The following is a 19,281-nucleotide window of genomic DNA, read 5'->3' as shown; positions in this document are numbered from 1 at the left end:
GCCCGCTGTGCCTGAACCCCCCCCGCCCCCCCTTTCCACAGGGAAGCGACGGCACCGGCACCGCGGGCGGCAGCACCGGGCGGACCCGCCCTGCCCCACGGGGAGACCCCCGACGGCAGAGGCGGGCGGGGGGCTTGCACCGGGCACCGGGCGCGGCGCCGCCGGGGTATGTGTGCGTGTCTGTGTGTGTGTGAGGGGTTGGACCGGGCACCGGCGGCGTCGCCCAGCGAAGATGGCGGTGCCCGCGCTCGGTGCCCCCCCCGGCCCCGCGTCACCGGAGCCCCGTCGGGGACCGGCCCCGGCCGCGCATGCGCGGGGCGAGCCCCGGCTGCTTCCGCTTCCTGCGCGGCGAGCGGGACCGGGCGGCCCGAGCGGGGCCCGGCAGCAGCCCCGGAGCGGCCCCGGAGCCGCGATGGCGCTGGCGCTGAAGATGCTGCCCTGCAAGAAGCGCAGAGCGGCGGCGGCGGCGGGGCCGTCGAGCCCGAGGGAGCGCGGGGAGGACGCGGAGCTGCCCGGAGGCTCCGCCGCGACGGGAGCTGCCGATGGCGGCGGCTGCGCCAGGCCCGCGGGGAGGGGGGCCGGGGAGGCCTCGCCGAAGGGCGGGAGGAAACCCCCTGCGAGACCGGCCCCGAGCTCCGGGCAGGAGCTCCCCGCGGGCCCCGGCAGCCCGGCGGCGGCGGCGGAAGGTACCGGGAGGGGCGGCGGCTTTGGGCCCTGGGATTTGGGGGTGTTTATTTTGTTTTGGAGATTTTTTTTTTCCCCCCCCCCCAGGAAGTGTTATAGATTAGAATGAAAACGAGGTCTTTCACGATGTTTTCCCATCCCTGAAAGTGCCCAAGGCCAGGTCGGACGGGGTTTGGAGCATCCTGGGATGGTGGGAGGTGTCCCTGCCCATGGCAGGGGTGGCACTGGATGGGCTTTAAGGTCTCTCCCCACCCAAACCATTCTATGGTTGTACGGGAAAGGGACAGTCCGTCCTTGTTTCTTAGTCCCCGTGAGGCCAGAGATGAGGGGGTTGGAGCTTCTCTCTCACAAGTAAAGGCTGAGGGAGCCGGGGCTGCTCAGCCTCGAGAGGAGCCCCAGCTGAGAGGGGCCCTCAGCCCTGGGTGTCCCTGGCTGCAGGGAGGGCTCAGGGCAGAGCCCGGGCTCTGCTCCGGGGCCCAGCAGCGGCCCCAGAGCACCGGGCAGGGCCTGAGCCCGGCAATTGCCCTGCACAGGAGGCAGAAGTGCTGCCCTGGGCAGTGCCCAGCCCTGAGCAGAGCCCAGAGCGGCTGTGGAGTCTCCTCCCTGGGGACATCCCAGCCCCATCTGGCCACAATCCTGTGCCCCGTGCTCTGGGATGGCCCTGCCTGCGCAGGGAGGTGGCACCAGATGTGACCCTCTGTGGCCCTTCAGACTTGATGGATTCTGTGCTTCTCAGTGAGAATTGTTGTCTCTGGTTCTCATGTTGCCGTGATGAGCTCCCTGATTTGACTGCAAGCTGAGTTTGTGTCAAGGAAGGAGGTGGAACGGGACAGTTCCCAGTTTTTTCTGGGCTGTGGAACGTGTGGGCCTGCACAGAACAGGAGGGGAAGGGTTTGAAGGGTTTGCAGCCACCCCTGCAGCCAGGTGGGTTCACAGGCCCGTGGTGGCTGTGGAAATGCATCCTGAGGGTGCAGCCAACTGTGCTGTTCCAGCTGGGAATAACCCCCTGGCTGTGCCTGCCCCTCCTGTGGCAGTTGCATTTGTACAACAGGGACTAGAACCATGTTCTGAACAAATCACCAAGTTCTGGCAGTTGGCTCATGTGACAGGGGAGGGTTTGACCGTGGCTGTGCACAGCTGATAGTGAGGGAGTGAGGCTGAGATGGCTGGAATGGGATCTCTCTGCCTGGGTCTGTGTCCAGCAGGATGGAGCTGCTGCTACTCCGTGCAGCTGCATCACATCCGTGGCTGAGTTAGACTTGTGCAGTTGTGCAGGAATGGGTCATGACACACTTTTGTGTCTTGTCTTTGTTCTGGGTATCCCTGTGGTGCATCTGACTGCAGCTGGGTGTTCTGTTTGCAGGGAAAATCCCTAAGCTGTACACAGAGGTGGAAGTGAGTTCTCAGCGGGATCCACATCCAAGTGAAAACCCTGGTGCAGTGCCAGAGGCTCCAGGGAGAAGCTCTCTGCAGGTGGCTGCCAGAAATCCCACCACGATGAAGCCACCGAAGAACGCCAGAGCTGGTGAGTGGTCCCAGCAGAGTGATGAGGAATATTTGGATTTGGGGCCGTTTATTCTGTTGGATAAATGGTGTGACTGATACAGCAAACTCTGGATTGTGAACACGGTGGGGGCAGTGTAAGTGCAATATATTTTTAGGTTTCAATCTTATGCTCTGTAGTTCAGTGTCTCAGCAAAGTACAGGTGTCCCAGTGGGACTTGCTGGAGTTGATCTCTGCAATTTTTGGCTGCTAAAAGTCACTGCTTTGCTTCAAATAAAAAAGATGATTCTTTTCTTTCTCTGAGTCAGCAAAGCAGGAGAACACTTTTTAAGTCCTGTTCTTGCTGTGTGGTACCTGGATGATTGCAACGTTGTTGAAGGTGTAAAAAGGCAGCTGAGGCCATTCCATAAATCAGGAGGAGGTGGCAGCTGCAGGACCTTCACCTGCTCGAGTGACTCAGTCAGGTCCTGCAGAACTGAATCCATCATTCAAAAGACTTTCTAGTTCTCGTGGCTGTTTCTGTTTGGGTGGTCTCCCATCAGCTGATGGAGGTTTTGCTGTGTCAGTAGCTGCAGAGCTCTAAGCTTGTGTTTGTTTTTAAACTCATCCTCTCACAATGCGCTGGATGCGACAGAGCCGAAGTTTTGGATTCCATTTCTGCTGATTTTCAGAGGAGCAGGACGGGGAGGATGTCGAGAGGAGGAAGAGGAGGAGGAAGGCAACCAAACGGAAGAGAGAAGGGAAAAGCCAGGAAGAAGAGGGCTCTTTGTCCTGTGATATCAAACTGGACGAGTCCCTGGATCGCACCCTGGAAGATGGAGCCAAACAGCACAACCTGACCGTGGTCAACGTGAGAAACATCCTGCACGTGAGTGGGGGGGGCTGGGCTCCAGGCCTGGCTCCTGGGGAATGATGGTGGCTCTGGGATTCCTGATTCTTGCTCAGCACCCACATCCTGATCTCTTCTAATAAATCTATAAAGAGGGAATCACGTGAATAAATCTGTAGAGATGGGATCCGTGGTGTCTGTGCCACTCACCTGGGCCCTGCTTTGCCAGTAGGTGTTGATCCCAAGTTCCCTGTGTTTACAATGGCACCTGGGCCTGTTTTGCTTTCCCGGAGCAGCAGCAGGAATAACTGAACTGAAATCATCCTTCTGGGCCCACATGAGCAGGCATAGGCTGTGAACTCTGTTTCTTGTTTTGAATGAGCTGTTTCATCATAAAATTCTGCTGGAATTCTAGTGGTGCTGACAGAAATGCATCACTTTTAGTTACTGTCCATCACACAGCTCTCAGTTAGAAAGGAGCTGCCAGAAGAATATTTGTGCTGTCACAGCTTTGGAGTGAATCTCTTAACTCTGCACCTCTTTTGGGTCTGGATTTCAGTTCATCCCAAAGCATGATCTGGAGAGCAATAGTATTTATTTTCCCACAGAGTCAAAAATCATACATTTTGTTTTCCCTGCAGCCAGAGTTATCCAAATCCAGGTGATCTCATATATTTTCCCTTCTTGCCATCCCTGTGGCAAACAACCTGGGGGCTGCCACGCTTCTTCCAGGCAGATTCACCCGTGGATTCTGTGCAAGTGCCCTGAATTAATGCCTTTCTCTGTCATGTGCAGCTGTGGGAGGGCTGAAGGTTCCTCACAGTCACCTGCCTTCCCTGGAGCCTTATGGAGGCCTTCAGAAAATGCAGGCTGGGATATTGTGTCTCTCCTGCCTTCCCCTATTTCTCCTAAATATGTGCAGTGTTTGCTGGAACGATGTAGCACAGTGTTTTGAAGACTGTGTATTATTCCACACTTTCTCCAGGGATTTACACCCTTGTTTTGGGAGCCTGTGAGTGCTTAAAGATTGAAGTTTAATCAAGATTGAGGTTTTCTGTTGCAGCTTCCCAGCAGCATTTCTCCTGTGACTGGGATCAGCACATTTTACTGATTACGTGACATGACTGATTACTGATATCAGGGAAACTGCTGTGGGCTTTTGTTTTGACTGTTTTCTTTTCTCTCTGCTGGGAATTTATTCTGGGGAGCGTTCACAGAGAACGTAGTGCAAACGTTTTATTCACTGCTGTGCTACTTTAAATGTTACTGTCTGATCTCTGAGCAATCATTTTTACTGCAGTGTCATTACAAAGCATCTTGTACACTGAGTATTCCTCCATCCTATTTCCAGGTCGTTTATTCTAACACTTGTTACCTTGTCTGTTTCTCTTTAATAAACATCCTGGGTTTGTGTGTTCCTTTAGGAAGTGATCACAAATGAACACGTGGTAGCCATGATGAAAGCAGCCATCAGTGAGACAGAAGATATTCCTTTGTTTGTGAGTAAAAAGCTTGCTCAGTTCGTTTTATCAGTTGTTCTGAATGCTCAAGGCCTTTCCCACTCTGCCTGCCTGGGCCATCATGGGATGTGGGGAGAAGAGGTAGAATAAATAGGTAATTTACCTATTGGAATAATTAGGTTTCATTATCAGATTTGCCACCTGGATGAAGTGAGTAGTGTCTCAGTGTAAACGATGAAACGGAAGTATGAGGAGTTATTTTGGAGGTCACTGTGGTGAAAGGGAATGAATTTAAAGGTAGTGAATTTAAAGGCAATGAATTAAAAAAAAAAGAGAAAAGTTTCATAGTAAAGAGTTGCTGGGGAAAAGTCTGTAGGTAAGGAAATTACTGAATTCATTGCTGTTGTCTTGTTTTAAACTCTCAGGAGCCCAAAATGACTCGTTCCAAACTGAAGGAAGTTGTGGAGAAAGGAGGGGTAAGTAAACCATCTGCTCTTCCCTGTTGCACCTTCCCCTGCCCAAGGGGCAGCTCCAACTTCCGCTCATTGTGACAGTGACAGGAGCCAGGGAACGGCTGGAGCTGGGCCAGGGGAGGTTTAGGTTGGAGATCAGGGAAAGGTTCTTCCCCCAGAGGGTGCTGGGCACTGCCCAGGCTCCCCAGGGAATGGGCACGGCCCCGGGGCTGCCAGAGCTCCAGGAGCGTTTGGACAGCGCTGCCAGGGATGCCCAGGGTGGGGTTGTTGGGGTGTCTGTGCAAGGCCAGGGGTTGCACTCTGATCCCTGTGGGTCCCTTCCAGCTCAGCCTGTCCTGTTATTCTGAGTGGTTTTGGTTGTGTGACCCAAAGAGAAATGTAAAGCTTTTGTGTGGTTGAGTCTTGAAATGAAAGAAATCTGTTAAGACAGTGTTAAAAAAAAAAGGATCCATTTGAGCTGAGCAGCACAGGGCCAGGTCAGGGCTGGGAAGGGCAGAAGGGCAGTGAACTCCCAGTGTCCATTGTCCTGAAGTCGCTTCCTGGAGATCCCATGGGAGGTTTGAAGGCTTTGTTTGAGCTCTGTTGTTGCTTGGCCACTGTGGAGATCAGGGTCACAAGCTCAGGTGCTCCTTAGGTTGATGGGATTCACCCCGCCTGCATGACACAGCCCAAGTGTTTTTGCTGTCCCTAGGTGATTCCAACATGGAATATTTCCCCAATTAAGAAGGCACACGAGATGAAGGTAAGTGAACTGCTGCTGGGAAAGGAGAGACCATACTGGAGGCTTCCTGCTGAGGCAGAGATCTTTTGGAGGGCTGAAGCAGACTCGTGTACTAAAACCATCTCTGAGCTGGTGTCTGCTCGTGCAGTGTTTCCATCATATCATACTAAATCATTTGTGCCTGTTCTTGCACCTTTTTAAACCACCTTTGCCAATCTTTCAGTAATTTATTTCTTTGGTTCCTTCAGGATTTCCTTTCTGAGCTTCAGGGTGTTTCCTCAGTTAGAAATATTTCCTCTGGCTGTGCACCCTTGGAGTGCAGCTCTTCCTCCTCCTGTTAACTGTGGTCACCCTCTTTCTCTTGTGTGCAGCCACCTCAGTTTGTGGACATTCCCCTGGAGGAAGATGATTCCTCTGATGAAGAATACCAGCCTGATGATGAAGATGAGGATGAGACTGCAGAAGAGGTAAATGCAGCTTGTGCAAAGGTCTGTGTGCTCAGCACAGAGCTCTCTGTGTCTGAGGCAGGAGAACGCTCTCTCCTTTAACACATGGACACTTGTAAGTCATCCTGGACCTTCCAGTAATCATTCTTCAATGCTCTACTATTCATTTGGCTAAAAGAGAGGCTTTGAAATATTATTTGGAGCAGTTATTGATTGTGGCACGATGGTTTGAGGGCGTTGTGCATCTCTTGCCCTGCAGAGCTTGCTGGAGAGCGACGTGGAGAGCACGGCTTCTTCTCCTCGTGGAGCCAAGAGGTCCAGGACAAGGCGCTCCTCTGATGAGGAGGGAGGGACACTCTGTGAGGTAAAGCTGGAGGACACAGTCACTGTTCCTAATTTATTAATCCAAACCCAAAAAACCAGATCAATTCCTAAAGCTGTGGGACATTCCAGGTGCCGGGTGGCTTTAGGGTCCCACTGCCACGTTCCTTGCAGGAGGGGCTGAGTCTAAAATAAAGCTCTGGGAATGGAAACAGTTGTCAGGTCCTCAGATAGTGATTATCTTTCTCATCATTTCTGAGGAGTGCAGGAGAATGGTTTCCTGTGCTTGGCTTAGGAGCAGAAAGTGAGTTTGATAAAAGGAGAAAGGTGTTTGTGTGACTGTGCAGTCAGAGGAAGTAGTAGGTGCAGTGTGGGCCAAGGATCAGCAAACAAGAACGAGGAAGCCCCTGGGACCTGACACTGGGATCAAAAAGAGCAATCTTATATTGATGTTTCCACATTCTACTCACCATGAGTTGGTTTCTGGGAGGATTCTGCCACAATAATTGGTGTTCAGGTTTATCAGCTCTGGTAATGTTGAGACTGATACTCAGATCTTCCAAATGTCTCCTTTCCAGCAAATCTTCATATTTCTTTGCACTTTCTGGAAACCAAAGTCAGTGTAGTAGGAAAAATCCACATCCTTCTGTGAAGCATTTCTCCCATTTCCAGTCGAGCAGAAAAAGAGATTTACTCTGTCCTTGGAAATTTCTGTTCTAAATAAAACCTTTTAACACAAAGGCCTTTTTAATTAGATGGAGAAGGTCACTACACCTGTTGTTAGACACATTAGTGCTGAAGTGGTTCCCATGGGACCCCCACCACCTCCCAAACCCAAGCAAACCAAAGACAGCACCTTCATGGAGAAGCTGCATGCAGTGGATGAAGAGCTGGCCTCGAGCCCTGTCTGCATGGACTCCTACCAGGTACTGGGCTGGGGGCTGTGGTAGACGGGTGGTTAAAATTTGTTAGAGAGGAGGGGACTTTCTGGGTTTTTTCAGGACTTTCTGGGACTCTCTGCTCCTCCTTTTACTGCATTCTGCTCTCCCCCTGTAACTTCAAATAATGAGTGGAGCTCTGAGCAGCCTGGGCTGGTGGAAGGTGTCCCTGCCCCTGGCTGGGGGTTGTAACCACATGATCTTTAAGGTCCCTTCCCATCCAAACCATTCCATGGGTCTTAGATTCTGTGAAATTGAATCTCTGTAGTGTGCAGGACATTCAGAGGCAGCTGTTAAAAAGGTTGTTAGTGACATAGATTTTTAGTTTCTTGTAATGACACTATTTGTGCCCATAAGTCTCTTACCGCTGTTGTTTCAGCTGTTAAATGTAACTCTGTAACAGTTACATAACTAATGAAAATAGTTTTCCCTTTGAAAATTACCCTGTTGGCTTAGTTATGTTTTGCAGGCACACTTTTTACTGTTAACAGCTGAGGAATTTGGTTCTCCAGAGACCCAGTGTCCCATTTTAATAAGGGGAAAAGCTCTGTGTTCTGAGCAAGGCTGAAGTGAAGAGACAGTGCTGGGCTGCTGCTCCAGATGAATGTCAGAGAGTGAAGAGTGAACCATAAGTGAAAGAATTAAATATTGCAAGTGGAAACTGCTTCCTTGGTGGCAGATAAGAGCTGATAAATGAGCAAGGATATATTTATATGTGTAGTTACAAAGAAGAGCAGCTTAACAGGGAAGGTAGTGAGAGCTCAGCTTGCTCAGCCTACGAAAGCGAACGATTCTCTGCGGCAGGAATCGAATATTTTTGGGGTTGGACTTGCTTGGCTGGGCTAAAAATCCCAGGAAGGCCTTGTCTGTCCCTGCAGCCCCTGGAGGACAGCCTGATCGCCTTCAGGACACGCTCCAAGAGGCCTCTGAAGGACGTTCCCCTGGGGCAGCTGGAGGCCGAGCTGCGCGCGCCGGACATCACCCCGGACATGTACGACCCCAACACCGCCGACGACGAGGAGTGGAAGAGGTGGCTCGGGGGGCTCATGAACGACGACGTGGAGAACGAAGGTACCTGGCAAATGGGGAGGTGGGGGGGTCACTGGGATTGGGGGTTCTGGGGTTTAAGCAGGCCAGGTGCTGCTGCTGCATCTGGGAGGTCGATCCAGGCTGGAGATGAGCAGATGGAGCAGCCCTGGGAGAAGGACCTGGCACGCTGGGCACGAGCTCAGAGCCCCCCTGAGCCCGGGGATGAGCCCCCAGCGTGGGCAGCAGGAACGGGGGGATTCTGCCCCTGTGCCCCGCTCAGGTGAGCCCCCACCTGCAGAGCCGCCCCAGCCCTGGGGCCCGGCACAGGAAGGACCTGGAGCTGCTGGAGTCAGCCCAGAGGAGGCTCCAGGATGAGCAGAGGGGTGGAGCAGCTCTGCTGGGAGGAAAGGCTGAGGGAGCTGGGAGTGTTGAGCCTGGAGAAGAGAAGGCTTTGGGCTGACCTCATTGTGGCCTTCCAGGATCTGAAGGAGCTGCAAGGAACATGGGGAGAGACAATTTCCAAGGGCCTGGAGTGACATGATGAGGGGAAAATGGCTTCACACTGATAGAGAAGAGGTTTAGATGAGGTATTTGGAAGAAATTGTTCCCTGTGAGGGTGGGGAGGCCCTGGCACAGGGTGCCCAGAGAAGCTGTGGCTGCCCCTGGATCCCTGGAGTGTCCAAGGCCAGGTTGGATGGGGCTCGGAGCCACCTGGGCTAGTGGAAGGGTCCCTGCCCATGGCAGGGGGGTGTAACTAGGTGATGATGGAGGTTCCTTCCCACCCAAACCAAGCCATGATTCTATGTTGAAAGCCTGAGGCTTTGTTTTTTATTTACACATGATATTCTTGTCTGCAGCCACGAATTTGTTTAATCCTGTGCATGAGTCTTGCAATCAGCTTTCCTCATCTTCCCCGTGGACCTTTGTGAGAGTTTTTAAACTTCAGGTGTCTCACTTGTAAATATTTACTCACCAACACACAGGAACTGGCAACCACAAAGGGATGTGGTGGATTTAACCCCTGGTGCTGGATCCTGGTGCTCACCATTGATCCACCTGAATCCCAGCATGTCGTGCTCCTTGTTTGGGGCACTCTTTTGGGTAGAAACAGCTCTTTTCTCTTTGAGAAGAAACAGGAACAAGCTCTGGGGCCCGGCTTCCTTTTTTCCTGTATGTAGTGGTTGCTTGCAGTTGTGCAAATTGAATATAAACCAGAAACTGAAATTAAACTACTTCACTCTTTCTAAATTTAGCTGAAACTCAGATCCCAGAGAATCAAGCCAGCTTTTTAAAATGGGAATGGCTGTAGGTCAGGGTCCTAACAGCTCAGTTTGAAAGGAAGGGTGGGTTTGATGTTGCTTCCATAAAAGAAATACAGTTGATTTCTAGCAGTAATTCCAAGCCCTCTTCGTGCCAGGTCAGGCAGTGAACAAAGAGCTTCTGCTCCTGGCAGCTGCTTGGTCCTGGGGCAGGGTAATAACAGTTCAAAACCTGCTTCTTCTTAGATGAAGCAGATGATGATGATGACCCTGAGTACAACTTCCTGGAAGATCTGGATGAACCAGACACAGAAGACTTCAGGAATGACCGTGCTGTGAGAATCACAAGTAAGTTCCCCAGGAATTCCCCCTCCTTCCTTGTTGGGAGTAGTAATTCATTGGGAAAAGTGTTTTGTTGCAAGGTTTTTTGCAGTGTAGGGTAATTAAATCAAGAGCTGCATGCTGGCTTGAGCAGCTTTTGGCTCTCTGGGAGTACGTGGAAGGGTCTGGGCAGAGCTGCTGTGCTCAAGTGCAGCACAGCCTGAAGAGCAATATTTAGGTGATAAAACAACCTGAAATTAGGTGATGATACATCCTGAAAGCTTCAGGCAGTTCAGATTTGAATGCTTGCCTTGTGACTGAATGTAATCAAATTTTCTCTAAGTCCTTACAGTCTTCAACTTAGTTTTATAAACATATCACTTTCCATCTTTGCAACAAGGCACACTTGCTTCAGGTCTTACTACAGATTAACATAACTCTAATCATGAAAGTGAGTTTTTAGATGATATTTTTGAATCTAGACAATCTCAGCTCAAGTTTGTTTGGGCCCAGCATTAGAAAGGGAATTATCAGGGGCCTTTTCTTTTTGGTCCTCTCTTTGCAGGAGGAGGGTTTCCCTTTGTGAGAGGAATTCCTGAAGTGAGCTGATATTATGACAGCATTGCTGAGTGTGTCTTGGAAAAGGCATCTTCATAATTCTTTTTCATTTTACTTGCAGAAAAGGAAGTGAATGAGCTGATGGAGGAGCTGTTTGAGACAGTAAGTGATGAACTGAGTGTGGCACTGAACAGAGCTGTCAGATGTGATGTGGAATCTGGAGGGGCGGCTCTGGAAACGCTCAGGGCTGGGGGTGTGCCAAGGGCTCTGCCATAGCTGGGTCGTTTTTAGCCTTAGGAAGGAATGTCTGTAGGGGTTTCCTCAAGTGAAGGTCTGCAGGATTTTCCTGAAGTGAATGTGTGTGCTGAGAGGATCATAATGAACTTAATTAGCCAAAGGTAAATGTACTCCTTGAGCTTTCTCCTCCTGACTTGCTCCGTGTTTGCTGCCAGTTCCAGGACGAGATGGGCTTCTCCAACATGGAAGATGAAGGGCTGGAAGATGAAGATGCTGTTACAGAGTCTCGGCCAAATTTTAACACCCCACAGGCCCTCAGGTGGGAGAATTTGTTTATGGTCCTGATCTCTTCTGAGAAAAAGCCTCTGGTTACCTGTGGCAGCCACCAAAGAGAGAGATTGTCTCAGCAGCTCAGACCACTGTTCTGAAAGCCCCGAGTTATTTTTATTCGTGGGGTTGGACAATTAAATTGAGCCTTTTTCTTCTTCTGTTTGCCACCACTGATTTTACTGATTGTGATGCACCTGAAAATTAAAAACAGAGTGCCTGCACTAAGGCTGGTGCTTATCTCAGCTGAAAACAGCCAAGGCTTTTCAGAATGTGCCCCAACAAGGCAGGATCTGCTGTGGGGAATTCTGTTCCTGCTTCTTCAGCCTCTGTGCTGTGTAGAGAATCATGGAATGGCTTGGGTTGGAAGGGAACTTAGAGCTCATCTCATTCCACATCCCCTGCCATGGGCAGGGACACCTCCCACTGTCCCAGGCTGCTCCAGGCTCTGTCCAACCTGGCCTTGGGCACTGCCAGGGATCCAGGGGCAGCCACAGCTGCTCTGGGCACCCTGTGCCAGGGCCTGCCCACCCTCCCAGGGAACAATTCCTTCCCAAAATTTAATCTAAATCTCTTCTAATTCAAAATCATTCCCATGGCCTCTCATGATCTATCCATGTAGAGTTGTCACTGGCACTGCTCAGTGGAGCAGGAGGTGGCACAGATGGGGTGGTTGTCCCAAGCAGTGGGCAGAGACCCTGGATCTGCTGTGTGTGGGACCAAAGCTCTGCAGGACCTGTGCAAAGACTGTCCCAGCCTCAGTGCCAGCCACTCTTCGTGCCTGTGCTCTGCACTGTGCTGGTGGCTGCAGTGATCCAACATCATTGCAGAAAAATAATAATTTTCTTTCCCTTTTTGTTGCTAGGGGAAGGGCAAAGTTCCCTCGCTGCCCTGACATTGTTGTGGTGGAGCTTGAGGAGCTGTTTTGTCCAAGGGTGTCACCTTCACTTTTAATTAAATATCTTGGATGTGTGTTGGCCATTTCCAAGGAAAAAGAGTGCCTGGGATAGCTGAGGCCTAGGAATGAGATGTCTGTGAAGTTTGGGCACTGGCTTGGGATGGTTTTTGGTTTATACATAACAGCACCTTGAAGAGGAAAGGGACTAAAGCAGCTCCATCCCTGGGAGTGTCCAAGGCCAGGCTGGACAGGGCTTGGAGCAGCCTGGGACAGTGGGAGGTGTCCATGCCCATGGCAGGGGGTGGAATGATGGAATGAGATGATCTTTAAGGTCCCTCCAACCCAAACCACTCCATGATTCTGTGATTTCTCTCTAGGTAGTCATTCCACTGTACTTAACCAGCTGCAGGCTCTGGCTGAAGAGGAGCTGCAGGATGAGTGGGGTCTCCTTATTTGTGGGGCAGAGCAGCTCAAGATCAAGCTGTGTCTGTTTGGGAAAGGAGCTAAAATGAAGGCTGGAGTTTCTGGATGCTCTCTCTGGGCTGAGCAGTGCCAGAGGGGAGTGCAGCAGCTCTAAAACCAGCTACAAGCTAAAAGCCAGGCAGCTTTATGCTCTCCCTTATTTGTATGCATTTGGCTTTGATAATGGGTGGTTTTATTAATTTTTCTTTGGTGGGCACTTCTCCCAGTTGTTTCTTCCCTGGTTTTATCTGTGTACAGGATTATTAAAGGCAGAAATATCTACTTGCTGGATTTATTGTGGTTTTTATGATACCTTGCATCAGGAGCATCATGGAACAGCTCTGTAGCTGACCTCAGGCCTGTTGCAGAAGGGAAGCTGATAGCCAGCAGAAATCAGGATATTAACTGGTGTAGCTAAAATAAATGAAATAATGAATGAAGTAGGAACTGTTTTTGAAAGGATGGTGACGGGTGCATCCTCCTTCCTGCTACAGCAGCAGCTCCTCCTGTAGGATCTCTGGTGGAGTTCTCAGCATGAGGCTGGGTAATAATTAATTAATTTTTTAAATAAAGTAACAGGATTTGAGGCAGTGTGGGGTCTTTCTGGAGACCTTCCAGGTGATCAAATACCGCTGATAATACCTTGGGTTCAGCCCTTGCTGATGGTAGAAATTAAATAGGATTGGATGATGCATTCTGGAGTGGTTTGGATCCTGAGTGCTGGGGAGAGGATCCAAGCACGTGAGTGGGGCACAGATGGTTGGGAATGGTGGAAAAGGCTTTTAACTGTCTCTGGAATGAGCAGCTGAAGCTTTGTATCCCAAAGCTGCAGCAGTGCTGGGCTGCACTGAGAGACTTTCATGTGGAAATAACTCAGGGTTTCCAAGCTGGAGTTACTGCTGAGTAGTACAGGGATGGCCATCCCTGCACTGTGCAAACCAGGTACAGAGTAAAGTGTTCTAAATGAACATGAACCATTGTTAAATCACACATTTATTCCATTTGGCTCTGCCTGGGTTCAAACAGATTTGAGGAGCCTCTGGCCAATTTGCTGAACGAGCAGCACCGGACGGTGAAGGAGCAGCTGGAGCAGCTGAGAATGAAAAGGTCCTCCATCAAAGCACCCCAAGAGACTGAAAAATCAAAACCCCCAAATGAGAAGCCCCTCCAGAGCCTTGTTCTGGACAGTGCACAGAGGAAGAGGCTCCAGCAGCAGATGCAGCAGGTAAGCAATGTTATCCGTGGTGGGATCTAAGGAGTATTCTCTGTGCACAGTGAGGAGCAGGGGGAGCCAAGGGCACAGCAGGGCTTTGCTTCCTGAAAGGAATTAATTGGAAAAGCTCCATGTGAATTGGAGCTTTATTAGGTGATATTCACATGCCTGGTTTCACATGGAAAGGGAATTGGAGTTGAGTGAAGTAGAGCTCATTTCTTGGCATCTCTTCTCCTGTGAGATGTTGCCTTGGCTGGCTGTGTTCTGTCAAAATCCTGTTTTCACCAACTTCTTTATTACTGTCTAAGAATATTATTCTTGGTATAGTTTGGATTCTTTTTTTTTTCCTCCTGCCACCACACAAAACTGTGTAGAGATTCAGAAATGGGCAGTTCTGTGAGCTGAAGTCACTGTTGCTAAAGAAATTGTTATGTATTTATTCAGGAAGAAACCCTTTCTGTGTTGGTCATTATGAGACTTTGGCACAAAAGCTGGGAAACTGCCCGAGGACTTCAACAGATGATGTGTTAAAAATCTGTGTAATAAACTTCCTGCCAGTGGATATTAAAGCTGCCCCTCAGTTTTCTATTGCTCACAAGATTTTTTGCAGTCAGAGATTTTTTGGGGTGCTCAGGAGATATTTCTTGTGCTTTTAGACTTGTGCTTTCCAGTTTCTTGGATTTCTGATCAACTGAAAAAAACCAATTTATCTGATTTTATTCCTCAAGCATGTTCAGCTCCTGACTCAAATCCATCTCCTGGCAAGTTTCAACCCTGCTCTAAGTTCAGAGGCCAGCACCACCCGGATGTTTTTGGTAAGGAATGCCTGGAATCAGAGCTCCATGAATTCAAGTGATTGCTGGTCCCTGGGCATAATTAAAGAGATTAAATTATTTCATCGATCCCATTAAACTGAGAACTAAGGTTCTGGAAAAGGCGGGAATTAAAAACAAAATAAAAATTGTGGAATCCCAGAATGGTTTGGGTGGGCAGGGACCTTAAAAATCACTCAGCACCACCCCCTGCCATGGCAGGGACACCTTCCCCTGTCCCAGGTCCCTCCAAGCCCCTCCAACTTGGCCTTGGACACTTCCAGGGATGGGGAATCCACAATTCTCTGGGCACCCTGTGCCAGGGCCTCCCCACCCTCACAGTAAATCTTCTATCCCTGGATTTACAATGCTCAAAGTTAAGAATTCCAGGCTGTTTCTTGCATTACACGTGTTTGTTCTCCACCTTGCACTTGAAGGCCTCTCCCTGACGTGTTTCTGTGCCTGGCTTTGCAGAGCGAGCTCGGGAGCTTTGCCCGCAGCTCCACCCTGCTCCGGGTGCCCCTCAACCCCAAGTTCCAGACCATGTTCCAGCCCTGTAACTTGCAGGGGGCCCTGAGGCTCATCGAGGACTTCCATGCCCAGGTCCCAGTGGACTGGAGCCCTCGGAAAGCTGTGAAGAAGAATGGTAAGTGAGGGGACAGGGTGGGGAAAGCACTGGCAGGGAGAGTTATTCCACGTGTTATGGGAAATTCCCAGTTTGACCCTCCTGGAGCAGCTCTGGGGTCCCCCCAGACTGTCACAGTGCCCCTTCACAGTGACCCAACAGGGCCCTGCTGGACCCTCCCACACTCCCAGCTGGTCCCAGTCAGACCAGTTCCCTCCCAGCCCAGCCCCAGGCTCTGGGTCCTTCCAGCCCTTGGATGGTGGAGCAGCCACACAGAACAGCTCCAGCTGCTGCCCCCGGGGAGGGACCCCGAGCAAAGGCCCCTCCTGGGCTGGTGTCCCCTCCCAGGCTGTGCCCGATGCTCCTGGGGGGGCTCAGAGTGGTCACTTGGCCTTGGTCTTTTTCTTGCTACAGAATAAAAGAAAAGATGGGAGGGGAAAAGAATTTTACCTTTTGCTGATGTAAATTTAGGGGAAAAAAACAGGAAATCTGCAAATTCCAGAAACAGGAAGAAAGTCTTTTTGCAGTGAGAGGAGTAAAAGGAACAGCCTTTTCAAGAGGGGAGTTGTGAAAAGCATTCATCCACTTACACAGCTGCCCTTACCTGTTCATTCTTTTCACAGCAGGTGAATTCTCATGTTTGCCAAAGCAAGCAGCCTGGATTTTGGCAACGAGGAAAGTCTTTATGTACCCAGAGCTGCTGCCAGTTTGTTCCTTGAGAGCAAACCCTCCCCGGGACAAGATCATCTTCACCAAGGCAGAGGACAAGTAGGTGCTTCAGTTATTGTGCAAAATGTGTGGAAATGGCCTTTGTTGAGGAGAATTTCTGGGGTGCAGTCCTTGGGGAGAGCTGTGCCACATCCCAGCAGCTCCCTGAGAGGTTTCTTATCTCCTCATCTCCCTCTTTCCCTGCTCAGCTTGTTGGCTTTAGGGCTGAAACATTTCGAAGGGACGGAGTTTCCGAAGCCTTTGATCAGCAAATACCTCCTGCCCACCAAAACTGCCCATCAGCTGACAGTGAGGATCAAGAACCTCAACATGAACCGAGCCCCCGACAACATCATCAGGGTAAGGGGCACGTGCTGGGGTTTGAGCTGCTCTGTGTTCCAAGGGCCTCTTGGTGCTGGCACTTCCTTAAAATAAAATGCCATCCTTTTGTTAGCAGTGGGGATTTATCCTTTTATTGTACCTTAGCCCCTGGACTTGGCAAGTACTTAGATTACTGGTTTGACTCTTCAGAGCTCAGATAGGCGTGGTACAGCTCAGTAATCCCGACAGAAATTCATGCAAATAACCTTTTGAGTAGCAAAACTTAAAGAAAAGTGCTGTTTGCAGCAATAATCCTGTCCCGTGAGCTACTGGGAACTGCTGAAGAGAGAGTAAGAACCAAAACCACGTAAAACAACACCTGCACACGTGCCTGACCCTCCGTGAGAGCAGCCAGCGTGGCAGGGAGCTCCTGTTCAGCCTGGGTTCTTGATTTTTAACGTTTCTGTGGGTAGAACGTTATTAAAGAATTACTTTTTTCACACAAACACTTTGTCAGAGCACAGTCCTGCTCCATCCCAGCCGTGACCTGACCACAGTCACCCTGTCTGGCCTTCTCTCCTGTCCCCACAGTACTACAAAAAGACCAAGCAGCTGCCTGTGCTGGTGAAGTGCTGTGAGGAAATCCAGCCCCACGAGTGGAAGCCGCCCGTGGAGAGGGAGGAGCATCGCCTGCCGTTCTGGTTAAAGGTATTTCCTGCTGCTCTGCAGCCAGGGCTGGAGGGGGGGAGTTGTTGTTTGGTTCATTTCTTGTGGGTTTTACTTGGGTTTCGTGTGGGTTTCCCTTGTGGGCTTTTCCTTGGAGGCACAGAGACCATGCCTGTGAGTCAGTCAGGGAGGGCTGTGCCCAAGGGAACAACTGGGCTCAGAGGCCATAAAATCCAGTTCTGTTGATCACCCACTGTTACACAGGGAAGTTCCCTTCCCACAAAATCTTGTGTTTACTAAAGCAACCTTTATAAAGCAGCTCAGTCTTGTTTTTCTCAAAATCTCAGAGTGTCCTAAAGGCTTTGCAGTGCAACTCATGAATTTAAAGTACTGTTAAGTAATATGCAATAGGATGAAGTAAATAAAACCCACCTGTAGAAGCAGGTTGCTGTCTCTTGCCTTCTGTGGTGCTGTGTGAAGGTGGGAATACAGGAATAGCCTATAAATAATAAATTCCAGTCAATTCTTGCTCCCTTCAGGCAATCGTGCCCTCCATCCAGAGGGAACTGAAGCAGCTGGCAGAAGATGCCAAGGAGGCACCGGCATCACCTGCTGCAGAACCTGTCCTTTTGGGGACAGAAAAGGAAACTTCAGACACGGAATGTGATGACAAATACCCTCTGCTGATGCCCAAGGGGCTCGCGCTGACCCTGAAGCCTTTGGCCAACCGGTTCTCCAGGAGGGCCTGGAGGAGCCAGAGGTCGTCGGCTCTGAAGCCTGTCCTGATCCGGCCCAGCCCCTGTCTGCAGCCCAGCTCCAACCCTGTGAACATCCAGAAAACTGTGAAGTTGTCCCAGTCAGAGGCTCCTCCCAGCAAAGTCCTGGTCCACGTCCCTCGGCCCATTCAGCCGGCGCCGGCCGTGCCGGGGGTGCAGCCCCTGAGCGTGCCAGCAGTGGTGGGAGGTGGGGATGGCTTGGAATTCCAGAACGTGCTTCCCACTGCCCATCCAGACTCCAGACAAGCTTTCCCAGCCGCTGGACCACCATCTCTGGTGTCCTCAGAGCCGGTGACTTTCCAGCCCAAGCTGATGCTGCCGGCTTTGGGCGGGACGAAAATGCGCAAACCTTGCGTGCGTAAGGGCTACCAGAGGAAAAAAGGGACAAAATCTGCCCCGCTGATAAAACCTTCCCCTCTGATCCAGCCCTCCCCTGTCATCCTGACTGTCCCTGCCACCACAGTGAAGGTGGTTAACATAGGCAATGGCTGCAACATGATCCAGCCCCTCAACACGGCAGTGGGCCGAGGCACTCAGGCCATTCCGGTCACAACCTTGCTGGTGAATCCATCCACGTTCCCATGCCCGTTAAACCAGCCTCTGGTGACCTCTTCCATCCCGTCACTGATTGTCTCTCCCAACCCTGTTGGTCTGTCTGCACCTTCTGTGGGTGAAGGTGAGGAGCAGCTGACCCTGGTCCCTGCTCCCGGTGCCTTTCCCGCAGTGGAGCCCAAGGCGGAGCCCCCCGAGCTCTTCGTTCCCTGCTCCGCTGTCTCCCCCAAGGAGGAGCGGGGCACAAACCCTGCCCCTTCCCGCGAGGGCACTCAGGACAAGGGGAGCAAGAGTGACTGCTGCAGCTGGGCAGCGGGAGAGGGAGATGGAAACACCTCAGAGTCGTTGCCTGTGGGCCTCTTGCCTCGCTTGGAAGATCCTGATGAGACGGTGAAAATCAAGTCCGAAGAGTCAAGTGATGCTCCCAAAGAAGCCAACCTGGCAGAGAAGAGGGATCTTTTATGTGCTGAAGTGAAGGAGGAGTTCATGCTGGGCCTTGGCCAGGAGCTGAACATGGAGGCTGCGTGTCCCTGTGGGGATGAGCCCAAGAAGGAGCACGTTCCCTGCGAGGACAAGGGAGAGGAGGAGCGCCGGGCTCTGTCGTCCCCACCCCGGGGGGAGCAGCAGGGGGATGCAGGGGGGGCTGCTGGGCCAGCAGCGAGCAGTGACTCCCCAAAGAACCTCCCTTACCCAGCAGAGGGGGAGGCAGAGTTCAGCAGCCCCCCAGGAAGACCAGAGGACTCGTCCAGCATCGATGGTCAGTCCGTGGGGACACCGGCCGGCCCTGAGGCCGGAGGAGAGAGGGAAGGGCAAGAAGAAGAGGAAGAAGATGACTTTGATGATTTTACACAAGATGAGGACGAGGAAATGTCATCAGCCTCAGAAGAGTCGATTCTGTCAGTGCCAGAACTGCAGGTAAAGACAAAACTTTAAAACACTTCAAGGCAGCCGTGGGTGTCCTGGAACACCCTGTGGAGTCAGGGCCCATCCCACTGGGAATCTCACTGGGGAGATGGGCTGGTAACTCTGTGAAAGCCTGGCATTGTGCTGGTCACAGAGAAATTGAACCCCATGTTTTGCTGAGCAGATTTTAAGCCCAGGCTGAGGGAATATATTGCAAATATGCAGATTTAAACTCTGC

The 19,281-nt window shown here is 51.1% G+C and overlaps 1 protein-coding gene across 4 annotated transcripts in view; it reads left to right on the top strand.

Annotated features, from left to right (window-relative positions):
• The first annotated feature begins 63 nt into the window (after positions 1-63).
• Positions 64-19,281, top strand: part of LOC125318072 (GON-4-like protein) — a 28,158-nt gene continuing 8,940 nt past the window's right edge. Inside the window, exons 1-20 of one of the 4 annotated variants that reach the window (XM_048288436.1) lie at positions 64-166; positions 2,048-2,209; positions 2,860-3,056; positions 4,442-4,516; positions 4,903-4,953; positions 5,642-5,692; positions 6,043-6,138; positions 6,377-6,481; positions 7,194-7,364; positions 8,255-8,447; positions 9,911-10,012; positions 10,665-10,705; positions 10,996-11,099; positions 13,494-13,692; positions 14,409-14,495; positions 14,967-15,138; positions 15,741-15,885; positions 16,035-16,185; positions 16,738-16,854; positions 17,352-19,055. In XM_048288436.1, the coding sequence (XP_048144393.1) occupies positions 2,182-2,209; positions 2,860-3,056; positions 4,442-4,516; positions 4,903-4,953; positions 5,642-5,692; positions 6,043-6,138; positions 6,377-6,481; positions 7,194-7,364; positions 8,255-8,447; positions 9,911-10,012; positions 10,665-10,705; positions 10,996-11,099; positions 13,494-13,692; positions 14,409-14,495; positions 14,967-15,138; positions 15,741-15,885; positions 16,035-16,185; positions 16,738-16,854; positions 17,352-19,055 (3,789 nt within the window). In that variant the 5' untranslated portion in view covers positions 64-166; positions 2,048-2,181. Of the gene's footprint in view, positions 687-2,047; positions 2,210-2,859; positions 3,057-4,441; positions 4,517-4,902; positions 4,954-5,641; positions 5,693-6,042; positions 6,139-6,376; positions 6,482-7,193; positions 7,365-8,254; positions 8,448-9,910; positions 10,013-10,664; positions 10,706-10,995; positions 11,100-13,493; positions 13,693-14,408; positions 14,496-14,966; positions 15,139-15,740; positions 15,886-16,034; positions 16,186-16,737; positions 16,855-17,351; positions 19,056-19,281 lie in introns of all 4 variants that reach the window. The other 3 variants (XM_048288433.1, XM_048288435.1, XM_048288434.1) reach the window with 3 other exon arrangements.

This window comes from Corvus hawaiiensis, chromosome 29, assembly GCF_020740725.1.
Source record: "Corvus hawaiiensis isolate bCorHaw1 chromosome 29, bCorHaw1.pri.cur, whole genome shotgun sequence".
Taxonomy (NCBI): domain Eukaryota; kingdom Metazoa; phylum Chordata; class Aves; order Passeriformes; family Corvidae; genus Corvus; species Corvus hawaiiensis.
This window is presented reverse-complemented; position numbering and strand designations above follow the sequence as displayed.